This window comes from Dermacentor variabilis, chromosome 4 (genome assembly GCF_050947875.1).
Source record: "Dermacentor variabilis isolate Ectoservices chromosome 4, ASM5094787v1, whole genome shotgun sequence".
Classification (NCBI taxonomy): domain Eukaryota; kingdom Metazoa; phylum Arthropoda; class Arachnida; order Ixodida; family Ixodidae; genus Dermacentor; species Dermacentor variabilis.
In genome coordinates, this window is record NC_134571.1 from 95,676,501 (window position 1) to 95,690,957 (window position 14,457).

The 14,457-nt window shown below is 41.8% G+C and overlaps 1 protein-coding gene across 3 annotated transcripts in view; it reads right to left on the bottom strand.

Annotated features, from left to right (window-relative positions):
- The window catches only part of LOC142579535 (tudor domain-containing protein 7B-like), a 116,451-nt gene that overhangs the window by 42,110 nt on the left and 59,884 nt on the right, over positions 1 to 14,457 (bottom strand). For all 3 annotated transcript variants that reach the window (XM_075689856.1, XM_075689857.1, XM_075689858.1), the window contains exons 18-19: positions 7,942 to 8,046; positions 6,917 to 7,035 (exon numbers count right to left, since the gene is read on the bottom strand). In XM_075689856.1, coding sequence (XP_075545971.1) covers positions 6,917 to 7,035; positions 7,942 to 8,046 — 224 coding nt within the window. The remainder of the gene's footprint in view (positions 1 to 6,916; positions 7,036 to 7,941; positions 8,047 to 14,457) is intronic.

The window sequence follows — 14,457 nt, forward strand, 5'->3', positions numbered from 1 at the left end:
GTGTGCTTATATGCGATTTCAATATAATGCGTACGACACAAAAATACTGCCTTCATTAAACAGTTGAATCTCGTTATAACAAACTTCATTATAACGAAACTCTCTGTATAACATGCCAACACAAGAAATGAAAATTTTCGCAGACACAGATGGTCAAATGAATGACAAAGCGGCTGCTTGCAAACACACCTCTCGAATCATGCGCAGCGCGACAAGAGCGACTGCCAAGTCAAGCCGCATCATGTTCCGTATAAAGTCCAAGTGCAATAAGATCCTGTTGAGCCCCGTGCACTTTGTGCTTTAGGTGTGAGTGAAAGTGTGTGAAGGTGAGAAAGAAAAATGGTGACTTCACGTACGAGTGCTGCCTCTCCGTGTGAGTAAAGGGAAAGAGGAAGAGGGGAGCGATGAAGCGTGTGCGAGGGGCGGGGCAGGGCATGGGATGAGGGTAAGTTGACGTGCGTCACTATTTCTGGTGCACGTCTTGGCCGTGGCTGTGCATCGCTGTAAGTGTGGCTGAGTGTATATGCAGCCGCGCACCCTGTTATAGAGGTAATCTGCCGCGTGTGTAAGGAGTGGGTGTGCCGAGACAGCATGGCATCACGTAAGCTGCCTTCCCGTGCATTATGTATTGAAGGTTGCATAATCTCGAATTTCGGTGACCTGTTGGAGTCGGAGGCAGATGAAGCATTCTCTCCCCGCTGCCGGCACCTTTCGTGATAGTGTCGTCCCAGTGCGGGCGATGCTATCAGCCGCCGCAGGGTGGAGTGTACGCGAAAGTGTGGCTGGCTTCGCTTAATTTGTACTGCCTATGTGAAGATATTGTCGATGTGGAATGAAGCCATATCATTCATCACCAGTTCCTAGATTCATCAAAATGAACTGTTTTCTTATTCAAATCTGCTCTTCTCGATTGCCTGATAACTCGGAAAATTCTGCGGTGCCTTTCCGTGCAAGAAATATCAATCAGCGAGTGTACTTATTTGCATAGAAGGTCGAATTTACAAAGAAATTTTGATGTAACAAAGCAAATTGCAGACTTTACCTACTTCATTATATTGAGGTTTAACTGGAGTGTACGCGAAAGTGTGGCTGGCTTCGCTTAATTTGTACTGCCTATGTGAAGATATTGTCGATGTGGAATGAAGCCATATCATTCATCACCAGTTCCTAGATTCATCAAAATGAACTGTTTTCTTATTCAAATCTGCTCTTCTCGATTGCCTGATAACTCGGAAAATTCTGCGGTGCCTTTCCGTGCAAGAAATATCAATCAGCGAGTGTACTTATTTGCATAGAAGGTCGAATTTACAAAGAAATTTTGATGTAACAAAGCAAATTGCAGACTTTACCTACTTCATTATATTGAGGTTTAACTGTATCCTATATGGTGGCACATGAACCTTGCTAAATGATGCATGTAATGCATGATAGCAAACAGGGACATATCAAAGAGAGTAATGCAGTTGACTCTCATTACAACGGAATCTGATAATCGGACCTGCATACAAAAAATGTCCATTTTGTCCAAAGTCCAAAATGTCTGAGACGCCTCACTTCCAAAACTTTTGTCGCGATGTCTAACTTCACTGCAAAGAGTGAGCGACGAATGTCCAAAATAAAAAAAAAAAAGTCGGTTTCGCCTGAAAGGCAAAGCATCGATTGTGATAGCAAATTAAGCAAGTGCGGCAACAGTAGCGAGCGAATTGACCTTCGTGCTGTCTCTCGCTTCAACATGAACTAAACGTCGAAAGCACAGCATATACGAAGCTGCCGGCACTTGGTGCACTTTGTCCACATCACAGATCCTTTTGAGGATAAGGACCGGGCGGGCACGCACTTTGTTCACATCGCAGATCGCTTTCAGGATACAGCGCCCGCGTGGGCGTGCACTTTGTCCACATCGCAGGTCGCTTTCAAGATACGGCACCCCTGCTGGCGCGCACTTTGTCCAAATCGCAGATCGCTTTCAAGATACGATGCCTGTGTAGGTGCGCACTTTGTCCACATCGCAGATTGCTTTCAAGATACTGCACCTGCGGCCACATGCTTTGTCCACATTGCAGATCACTTTCAAGATAAGTCACCCACACAGCCACGCTGTTAACAGCAGCCACCAGAGTAGTCTTTTCCTCGCCTCCTCCCCTGCCCCATGCGCAATAGACGGCGTGCTTCCGCCCTGCTTTCCTCCATCCCTCGCGCATGCACAAGATACTGAGCCGCAATTGTTGGCTGACCCTCGCATATCAGTTGCCAGCATGTGTCAACATAGCAAAAGTCCATTTCATACACCCAATTTTGACAAAAATTGCCGCTAATTTCATCCACTGTAGCCAATAGACCGTTGTAGCGCAGTCTGTTAAAGCAAATTTTGTTGCATTAATAAATAAGGCAGAACAACTAAGGCTGAAATATGGTCCGTTACATCTGAAAGTCTGTTGTACGCAGGTCCATTGTACTGAGCGTACACTGTACTGCAGCTGGCCTCATGCATAGGGCTTAAACCCATGATTAAAACTTGGCACACACATCATTACGACCACTTTTTTTTTCATCACTGTGCAGCAGACAATGCTAGACTTCATGTCTTGTGTGTTTGAACTACGGTGTTGAATCGAACCGTACCTGAACCATTCAGTTGATCCAGAACACAACTATACCAATATTTTTCCGCCATCCTGGAACTGAACTCGAACTGGAACTTGCTGAAGGTACCATTCCGAACCAGTTCGACAAACAGTTCAAAAGGTCTTATGGACCAGTGTTGCCATTGATATCTGTCTCTAGATTTAGTGACTTTCTTGCACGTTTAGCGACACATTTTTAGATGAAGCAACTGATGACATTTTTAGTGATGTGACAGAAAAATTCGCGACATTTTAACGACATCAAAATGAGGAAGGTTTTGAAAATAGCCTTCTAGAATGCACTTCATTATTCAAAAGCTACATGTAAGCGGCCAAAACTGGCTGTACGATGCGTGAGCGCTGTGGCGGTGATGAAGCCCAATGGTTGCTTTCACATCAGTAGTCTTCATACTGTCCTTCGCAGCATGGTGGCCTTTACCAAATTCACATTGTGCTGACAAAATGAATACCTTTTTTTTTTGCTTGATTTATATGAATGGGCCATAACACTACATGTTCAGCACATTCACTAAGTATGTTCTATTGGCAAATATTTGCAAGCATAGCAGTCAATAAGTTTACAAAAACCTATTGCAATGACTTTATAGTGAAACACAGTAGGTATATGATAAGGCAGACTGACTCTAGAAAGGCATAGATATCGGAGCAGCAGGGCTCGTTCGCACCAGTCTGGACATACTGCTTCCTTTTTTCATGACTTTTGGACACAATACTGCACGGAGCTTTTGGGTGTATATCAAGGGGTGCAAGTGACAGCCAAGTGCATATCGCAGAATATAGCTCTTTTTTCTACGAGCGCCGAATACTAGAAAATTTGCAGGTATAATGTGAACCAAGTCCCTTTTGGTGATAAGTAGATCAGATAACTCATGTTCATTTGAATCATGCTGTGTTTGTTACCTCACAATCTGAAGGTAAACGCAGAATTTCATCTGTCATTGTCCGTTGCTATGCAAGCATATCAGTAAAGAATATCAGTCCTGTACATATGCCGCGCTGATAAATCCACCAACTTCACCATTTATTCCTCACCTGCATGAACATTAGATAAACGTGAAATGTTTCGGAAGGTGATTTCTGCCACTTCAGCTATATTGCACTGTCCCAGAACGCCTAAATTACTAAAAATTCACTTAAAAGCTCCAGTAAAAATTTTAGTAGCTTGGCATCAAAATTAAGCAGAAATTTTGAGATTTTTTTGTCTCACTGTAGCGACATGCTTCAACAAAATTTGTCAACATGGTTGTGGAACCTTTCCTAGGGCATGAAAAATGGGGGAAAGGTTCGACAAAGGCTTGAGGCCTCCTGCAGTCGGCAAATGACTCCCACGCTACAGTAAGAACTCAAATAACTTCATGTCAGCTCAGTTCCGACACTCAATGTGTAGTTCATTCTTTTGCAACCAAGCCTGAGTTCAGTACAACATGGCAATAATTGATCTCCATCAACTATAAAGCAAACTACAAAATTGTGCAAAAGACTAATATAGAGCATTAATGCAAACAAATATGAAAAAGCACAGTGATAAAGTGTTCCAAGTTTCAGCCCCTTGAAATGACAGAACTTGCATGGGTGCATCGTTAGAATTTAGGAGAAGCATGTGCAGAACAGAACATCTTTGTAAAAGCAACGCAGATCACACAGGCCTCTGTCAATACCAAAATATATTAGTCTTTCTCAGTACTTTAACCTTTATGGGTGAAGTGCGGCCATAAGGCAGCTTACAAGCACAACATTAGAATTAGATGTGTTTGCAACGCACTGGTCACATTGGGAAAAACAATGTCAGCGCCACCAGCAGTAACAAAAGGCTCCTTCCCACACACTGGAAATTTTACTCTGTGGCTTTTCATCCTTTAAGACTGCATTTCAATCAAGACTGTGACATGAAACAGTCCCAGCTCACTATGGCTAATTCACATACAACATTAAAATAATATCTTCATTATATCCTATATTGTGGTACTTAAAAATTCCAAGTTACAAACACACGCTTGACACAGTCATTAATACACAGTTATGCGACTGGTACAATCCAATGGGATCAGCTCGTCGACTAGCTGGGTGCAGAAACGTCCAGCCACCAGCCAAAACATGTACCCACATGCAGAATGTGCCATTGCAAGTCTCTGGGTATTCGATATTCTTGCAATTAGAATGCATACCTTGAGCTGTGAGCGAACAAATATTCATTTCGCTTTAACCAATATTGCCTCCCATCTAGCATTTTTGGTTTCACTATTACAGAAGAATACAGTTAAAAATCTATATAACGAAGTAGGTAAAATCGGCAATTTGCTTCTTTATATCGAAATTTCCTAGTACTGAAATTCGACCTTTTATGCAAATAAGTACAGTCGCCAATCGATTTTTCTTACACAGAAAGGGACCGCAGAATTTTCCGAATTATCAGGCAATTGAAAAAAGGAAATTTCAATGAGAAAACAACTCATTTTGATAAATTTGGGATTCAGAGATGCGAATTAAGCAAAAGCTGGCCATGCTTCTCGGTGCACTCCGCCCCCGCGGCTAATAGCACTGCCCGCACTGAGACAACACTATCATGAAAAGCTCTAGCAGCGGAGACTGAATGCTTCATCTGCCTCTCGCTACAACGGGTCGCCGAAATTCGAGATTACACAACTTCCAATACTAAACGCTTTGTAAGACAGCTTACATGATGCCACATCCTCTCGGCACACCCACTCATTGCACACGGGGCCGATTACCTTTAAAGCAGGGTGCGCAGATGCATATGCATTCAGCCGTGCTTACAGCTATGCGCAGCCACGGCCTAGACACGCGTCAACTAATGCCCCACCCCCCCCCCTCCCTCGCCAATCACGCACGCTTGATTGGGTTACCACGAGCTCATTCCCCTCTCTCCCTGTTCCCTTTGCTTGCGCGAGAAGGTGACACTCGAGAAGTCACCATCTTTCTTGTCCCTCCCTCCCATGCTTTCACTCACACCTAAAGCAGAAAGTGCGCAGGGCATGATATTATCTTATCGCACTTGGACTTTATACGGAACATGATGCGGCTCCACTTTGGCAATCACTCTTGTTGTTCTTGTGGCCTAGCGCGATTTAAGGGGTGGTTTGCAAGCAGTCACTTGTAATTCAACCATTTGACCATCTGCGTCCACGGAAGTTTCCATTTATTGTCTGCGCATTCCCTTGCGGCAGAAGCAAAATTTCGTTACATTGAAATCGCATACAAACACACTTCGTTAAATTGAGCTTCTAAATAGATGGTGTTCTATGGACAAGAGGTTGCGAAAGGTAAATACTTCGTCATATAGAGAATTTCATTATAATGAAGTTTGTTGTATCGAGGTGTAACCGTACTCACTGAAACAAAGCATGTCCAACCAAATTTTAAGTTTAGTTCGCTACACCCATGTTCATTAAACTGAGATATGACTATATTTTCTCCTGGTTTTTCTGCCCTCCATGTGGCAAAGGCACCTAAGCGGGGCATTGCATTCGCTTATGTATGCATATGATGCAGAAGACCTTTGTTAAGTTGAATCTAGGACAAAAGATACATACAGGCCTGCCAACTTCAGACTATGAAAAATATTACAGTAAATGCCAAAAAATACCAAAATTTGTTACTCAACATGTGGATTGTTTATTGATTCACTGATTTTGTTCTGTAAGGACGCTACAAACAGGCAGCATGAGCTGCAGTCACAGCAAAAATGACCTGCGCCACAGACAGAAATGTTGAGTATTCATGTACTGGCAGCCAGAACTTCAGTTGCTGCTATACATCCACACCATAAGTTGGTATTGCTGCTGCGGGTGGGCTTGAATAAGCGACACGTCCAAAATATCAGTCTGAGAATTCAGTCAGCATCTGTTTTTGTATTCTTTTGAAATTAGTTTTGCCCTAAATCAAGTGTGAATGAAAAATAAACTTGGCATTTTACAATAAGATTGTGAATCTTACTATGCATTTAAAAATGAAAAAGATTAATTGTGAATTTAGCTAAATTGAGGCGCACTGTTACAATGAGGTTCAACTGTAGCTACATATGTTCTTATCTCGTGTTGCCATGTGCATATCTTGTGTTGCCATATGCGTTTTTCATGGTGTTACGCTCAAACGTTTTCATAGAATCAGTCCAACAGCAGTAACTTGGAGAGCTGTTCCTCTATTAATATCTCAAAACAAGTGCAAAATAAAAAAAACTGCTTTCAGGTAGGCATGAAGCCAGTCGGAACTTTGATCTGCATTTCAGTCGTCAAATTTCTTATTGGGCTCACTTTGAAGACTCCAAAGCCACTGCCAGCGATGTGTTGACAGACACGAGTTCGTTGTTTGGCCCAATGCGTTTGAACATGGCCACCAGTGGTTCAGAGCCATCCTTTGCAGGCCTAACAACCTGAATGCAGGAACAGAAAATACAAAAATATTAAACTTCACTGAAATTTTTGGTTAATTGAAGCCAATTAAAAATACAACTTAAGCCTTCAAAGAAAATGGTCACAGCCTATGGTGCAAGATCTTCCCATACTTCAAACTTTTGCTTCTTGCATATGCTGTACACTACAAAATGCATATACATTTTGGCTCGGATAACTGCGATGCAAGATTTTAATGTAATGTAGCTGAACTCTGAACCTAGAACGATCTGAAAAACAATAGCCTGCAAAACTGTGCAACAGTTAGAAGCATTTAAAGAACCCTGCAGCGCAAAGCACTCCGTCCAGTGCCAACATACCTTTACAGTTTCACACTTTGTTTCTGGTTACCTTGAAGTTTATTTTCAACACACAGGTGTTCTCAAGAGTATATGAGCCATGTATGGTTCAAGATGTCGGTAATAAAACTCACCTCTGTGCTGGTCACAAAACACAGACCATAAAGCAAGTGATCTCTGCATTCTAGAGACCCCACATACTTTGTCTACATTTCCACGATAGAAAAATAAAAATTTAAAAGATTAAGCTATACGTTTTACAAAAGCTGAAAGTGTTATGCAGAGGCCTGTTTCACTTGCTAGTAATGCAGAAATACATGCCTGCCTGTTTCTCTCTATCTCATTACCAGGGCACATGTATATGCATGTGATGTACAGTGGCTTCATTAAATTGAAACTGCAATGTAAAATTACTTTGTTAACTGTAATAAAATGTATAAAATCTTCAATGAGGAACAGACTGAGTACTCTGTTTCACTCGTTACATTGAGGCATTTTTGCAGTCACACATAATAAAGCAGTGATGGGTTGCTCAAGGCTGATGCCGAAGGCCAAACAAAAGTGAAAAATTGAGGAATGATGGCACACCTTGAGCAGCAGATCAAGGTCCGAAGGAACCATCTCCCTCAGAAGAGATGTAGCCTTCAACGTCCAAAGACCGGGTGCAACATCTGCTAGGCGACAGATGATGGCCTGCATTGCATTGCAACATGTAGGCAACAAGCATGAACGAAACAGTATTCAATTTCCTTTAACCAATAGGCTGATGAATGCACAAATTCAATGCAGATGCAGAAACAACAAAAAGGCGAAAAAACGTCTTTGAAAAAAAAGCACTGACAGCACATTATATATTGTCAAAATACAGAGAATGCAATATCTATACAAAAGCATGCCACTAAGCTTGTGATAGATGTACTAATAGCTCTAGTGTTCCCCACAAGAACAGCTATATGAAAGACAATCTTAAAAGGGTCCTGAACAACCCCTTGGGCTTGGTGAAAAAACAAAGTTTGCAGAAAGCACATATTGCTGTGAACATCTAAGCCAAATTTTGCAGTCCTGTGCAACTCATGGAGCTCACAAGCAGAGCGTGAGGTCACCTTTTTCTCAAGCATTCTCTATTCAAAAAACGCCTTCTCCTCACTCTCTTTGGGGCTGCCATATTTTGCCATATAGTATATTAGCATACACGGCTGCTATTGGCCAATATTTGGTACCAATCAAAAAAAGGCTGTTTGGATCAGTGCACTTCTTCCTACTGTTATTGTGTGTATTTATTCTCGCAGTTTAATAAACAGGCTGAAGTAAGCAAAAATCAATGTTCTGAATTTTTATAAGAATTGCCCAATTCTGGAAGTACGACTATCATACTATCATCTGCTAATCCTTGGCCCTGCCCTCCAGCATAGGAATGAAAATTTGGCTACACTGCTTGTCAGTGTCGCAGCCATTGGGTCTTGCTAATTTCAATTAGTTTTGAACACTCAACGAGCTTCGAACCATGCAAAACTTGCAGTAAGCTTGCAGGTGCATGCTCACTCCTGGCTGATCCTGGCTAGAAGCCTTGGTAGACTTCGTTTCGTATTGAGCCATTGCACAAAATGCACAATTTGGATGTGCTTACTATCCATCAATCAAGCTGTTGTAGGACAAAGCTGGTCCGCCCCACATAGCATGGCCAGACTAGAAATGTGAGCCCTCCAGTCCTGTCGAGCACATAGCCACTACAGTTGCATGTAGTCTCTGATGGCTGCGGGGTGCAGTGATGAGCCAGCTTGCTGAGGACAACAGCGTGCTCTGATTAGTATCTTTGGTGATGTGACTCAAGGCCCAAGTGCCAACATCCGTTGAACAGGCCACCTGCTTCGAGAATTTCACATCCTTGAGGTGTGTCACCATAATGGCTGAAGCTGGTTACGTTGGGAATCCTTTCTATGCAAGTCCGGAATGCGGCATCCATTGCTTTGGCAATGTGTGCAGTACTGACCTACTCACAGGAGCAAACATGAAGATGAAGTTTGTTCAACCCCCAGAAATCATGTAATTGTCGTAGAGATAAGTGCAAAAGGAAATGTGCAAGAATAGCCACACATACAGCTACCTAGTACACTGTAGCACAACAAAGGGATGAGACACCGTGAACTGTAATCTGAGGGATAGCCACCAAGATTGGTGTGTTGTAGGTGACAGAAGTGGAAGTAGCGGCTTCTACGTGAACGCCCAAAATCAAATTTTAACTATGCGCCAAGATTATCTTTAGTGGGCGAAGCATGATGGGCGTGCCACGCTACGCCGTAGACTTCGCAGTGCAAGGCATTGATGAAGGAGCAGAAGCAACGCAAATGGGGTGGTGTTTGATTGCCAATAACTCGGTTTCTGCTGAATACATTGAAGTACTTGTTGTGGCACAGTACTTCTGAAATAGACTGTTCTAACTTCAAATGCATTTCTGCACTTCGACAAAAAGTGGTTCAGAGCTCCTTTAAATTCAAATGCATTTCTCGACTTGGATAAAAGGTGGTTAAAGCCCCTTTAATATTACCGGGTGTGATCCACCATTTTGTCTCTATTTTTTCACTTCTTCCTCCATTTTCCCATCTTTTTTCTTCTTCTGTCATTTGTCTAGCGCAGATTGCTTCACTCTCCCAGACTTCTTTTCAAGACACCCCCCTCCCGGTGTAATATTGAATATGTTGCGAATAGAGGCACACTGTTTGGCCTGAGGATTTGGTGTATCAGTCATTCTTCAAGATCCCATTCTTAAATGTGGGCTCAACCACTTGGGACAGTCCATAAAATTTACCATTTGAAGGTACAACTCTTTTCCTTACAAGAACATAGCCCTCGTTTGTATGTGCAGTACCTCACTGGTGTGCCTTATCGAAGTTTTTCTTGATTGGCTGTTTGTAGATCTCCTGTTTTTCAACACTTACCCCCATACTCAGAAATGCATTTTAGCTGGAAGCCCATGCTTGACTTGATATGAATTATGCCTGTCGTGAACACGCCAATCAAGCTAAGATGCATTTCTGAATATGGGGATTATTCTTGGCTTCACTAGGCTTGATATTTTCTAGAAGGCTGAGAAATGAGGACTGCAGCCTAAACCACTGGCATACGATCAGTTGCTATGTTTCCCAGCAACCTCGAGGCAGCATTTCCAACTGCCTTTAATGTCCAGATACATCTTAAGGTATTGTTTAATATCTGGTATGCAGAATAATATTTTATCGTTATCCTGTGATCTTGTGCCAACTTGATACTCCAGAAAGCTGGCCTGTTGCCACAACCTAACAAGCTAACATATTAGTGTTTAATTAGATTTGAAAAGAGCAATAACAAGGTTGGTGTTTTCGAGCTTTAGCCAAAATCATCCTTGTGCACTCATCTATGGACAGATGAAAATACCACATTCATCTGACTACTTTCCCATCTTTTTGAGCTCTGCAAAGTCCAAATGAATGACTTCGAACAAGACACTTGAATATTCTGGGGTTGTCATATTGGTTGTCAATTACTTAACTTTGTTCACCTGGCAGTGGTAACCTGTTCAGATGCAATTGCTTTTGTTGTTTTTCATGCCTAGCCATGTAAACCTCATGACTAATTTATTATGTGTGTGCCAGAAGCTGTCATGTCCACCTGATCCAGGATTGTTGTTTTACAGATGAATCTCAGAAACATGGTGGGTGGTACATATTTTTCATTGATAAACGCAAGTTCTTATGTACCTCCCCACACAGCTTAATGTGATTGATTCCTTTTACATGCTCGCTTGCCTCATCTACAAGTAACTTAGATGGTGCGTCTGCGTCAGTGCGAAGCAGGCCAGGACGTTATGAAATTACGAAGTTGAATTGTTGAAGATACTTTACCCATCTGGTTGGGCCCTGCTAGGAAGGCGATTCAGTCCTTAATTAACAGTGAATAGCATGAATTTGTTACCTTCCAGGCAAATACGAAAATATTGAGCAGCTATTAAAGATGGTCAGAGCTTCTTTTTCTATGGTCAAGTAATTGATTTCAGCAAATTTCAGCGAGCTGTAGTACCCAACCATGTGGTGTATCTGTTGATTCGCTCATCTTGAGTGTTTCTGGTACAGATCTGCAATGGCAGCATAGCGTTAAGCCGCGTTCACCACAAAGAATAGAGAAAATTTATGTATTCATAAAATAGGGTCTGACAATATACTAAATTTAACAGCTCATAACAGGCACCTTCACACTCCTGGATTAAAAAGGTATGTTTTTCAGGGTTAAATGCGCAAAACGCATTGTTCTTCCTGCATATATAATGGATTATACATATAAAGGCCGAGAAAAACATGCAGGAAGTGTAGGTCATGAAGATTTACCAGTTTGAAAATTTCTTTCGTGGAATCTTTAGTGGTTTTAGTATGTCCATCGAACACTCTTTTTCTGAGAAATATTATTTTATTATGAAAGAAGGCACTTTCTTAGAAGTTGACTATGTTGAGCAAGGCTGAGGGCGAAGAACTATTGAAAGGTGATTGTGGTGCCCCTCCTTTGAATATGGTGCCCTCAATGTATACACTGCAGTACGTGGCAAAGTAAGGTTTCGGTATTTTAGTCATCGTCTTCAGGAACCACACAAAGAAGTTTTTTCAACTGAATGGTAGGTTGTTGCATTTAAACAAGTAAAAAAAAAAACGCAGTGTTTTTCATTTCTTCACTCGGCAGGACCTGCAAAAACACTTGCAGAGGTCTACTTGGGAAAAACAATGGCAGCCCTCAGCGACATCAATGATGTTGTAGATCCTCAGCATTAGATAATGTATAAATTCTGTTTTATGATTAAGAGCCCAGCAGTCTGCACAGAGGAAACCATTTTCAGTCTTCTTTAAATGCAATGTAGTTATTGGAGAAGCAAATGAGGGTACCGAAGGAAGCCGGATAATACCAGAGTCCAACATTTCTTGCTTCTTCAGCCACATCTTTTTATCTGTGGACATATACATTATTCAGATGAGCTCTGAGTCTTGATGTCCTCCTAGTTAGAAATTAGCCTTTGTTATGCTAGGCACCTGAAGAGCATCTTCTGTTCGTAAATTGTCTCTGGGCACTACATTGTCATCCCAATGTGTTGGAGCCTGATTCATAATTTGCACATTGTATCATTTCTTGGCAATAACCGGCACATATTCAAAATCTTCGTCGGAGTTCCACCTATTCTTGAAACAGGTGTACTCAATAAACCACAGCCAATAATGTGCACATTACGAGTCTCCTTCAAACATGTCCGGCTTTACTATATTTCGTGTTGGATTTTCTTGATTTGATGACTTGGCCAAACATTCCATTACTTCCCTTTGTTGCATTATGTGCTGTTGCTATTGTTTCATTACAGTCAAGACCATGCTCATCTCGGCATTTGAGACTGTCACAGTATACGAGTTTCAGAACAAGTTCATGCTCAGTGTCTCGAGCTGAACTAGGGTAGTTGCTTGGGCTAGCTGGTAATTCATGATCAAAAATAACGTACAGCGCAAAGGACAAGGACAGCGATAGACGACATCGAAGTCAGCGCTGTGTATGTCGTCTAGTCCTTTGCGCTGTACATTATTTTTGATCTTGAGCTGAAGATTCATTTTCACTGATCCTGCTTGCACAAGTACATCGTGGCTGATTGAAGCTTCTCCCAGTACAGTGTTGATCAGACCAGCAAAACTAACATTGTGAGGAATGTCCATCGCCGGCTCACCGTGCACTTCGTACCAGGTGAAAACAACAGACTCTGATGATGCGTGGTCAAGACTTCACCCATGTGTTTGGTCTTTGACAAAAGCGGTCGGCTGCACTATCTCAAGAACTCCGTAAATTGCACAGTTTTAACAAGATGGGTTTTGTCCATGATTTGTTTCTCTCTATAACCCATATTCCTCTAACCCACTTCTGTGATGGAAGTCTCGTCATAGAGGCCTACAGCGCAGATTGAAGGAGAAAGGAGAGCAGGAGAGAAATGAAATAAATATATGTAATAAAAGCTCCTTGTTTCTCTACACACCCATTTTCTCTTTTCCTGTACTAGCAACAAGAAAATTTACATACATGCATCAACCCTTTTCATTCCATAGGAAATTACAGCAAGTGTACGGAATTTCCCTGAGATTTACTGAAATGTGGCCTTAATACATCCACAGTTGTTATCGGCTATATTGGTACAAATTACCGTGACAACTGTACTCGTCACAGCGACAGAAAAAGGGTTAAACTTCCCACACGCATCAGCGATAATACCCCTATTTTTCATAAATTTTATCTGTGCCAATTATATATTGTTCTCCCAGGACAGCAGCAGCAGAATATTCCAAGTCATGGAGGCCTCCCATTAACCAAAGTGGCCTGCAGTGCAGGTTGAAAAATGAAGAAGATGATGGATGATGAATGAGATAAATAAAATAAATTGAACAAAATGTGCCTGCCTTTCTGACACAGTGTATAAAGAAACATTTTGAAAGACTAAGTTATGTGCAGACATTATTCCTTTCTGCACCGCAGAAACTACAGGAAGTGTAAAGAATTTTCCTGGAACGCATGAACCAGTAAAAAATGAGCATTACTCTATTGGGTCATTTTTTGCGTTCTCGATTGGAAACGTTGGCGCCAGGAAAACGTATGTAATGGGAACATGTCAACGAGGTTCTACTGTATATGCTATCTCAGTAGTTCCTTGCAGCACTGTGGAAGCTACAGGACATTTTAGCTTAAAGGAAGGCCTAACACTGCTGAAGATGTGTTTATCTGCACTGAGTCATCTGCCCTGCCACTGTCTACATTTGGTAGATTGACATAACAAATGTTTTGTTGTTGTAACTAGAGGTGTGTGAATATTCGAATATCACTGAATCAAATAATAACGGCTCAAATAATTTGATCCACAAATCGAATCACATAGCGACTGTTCAAATATTACAACTCACAAACCTATTATGTACAGTTCAATTTTTCAAATACCTATTCGGTATGGAGACCCATACAGTGCCGAATGTTGCGTGCGCCACGGGGCCCCTCATGCGTGTTGCTACGCAAATGAAGGCCTCGCTTCATTGTTTCCGGCACAAGGAGCGCCGAGCATGATGC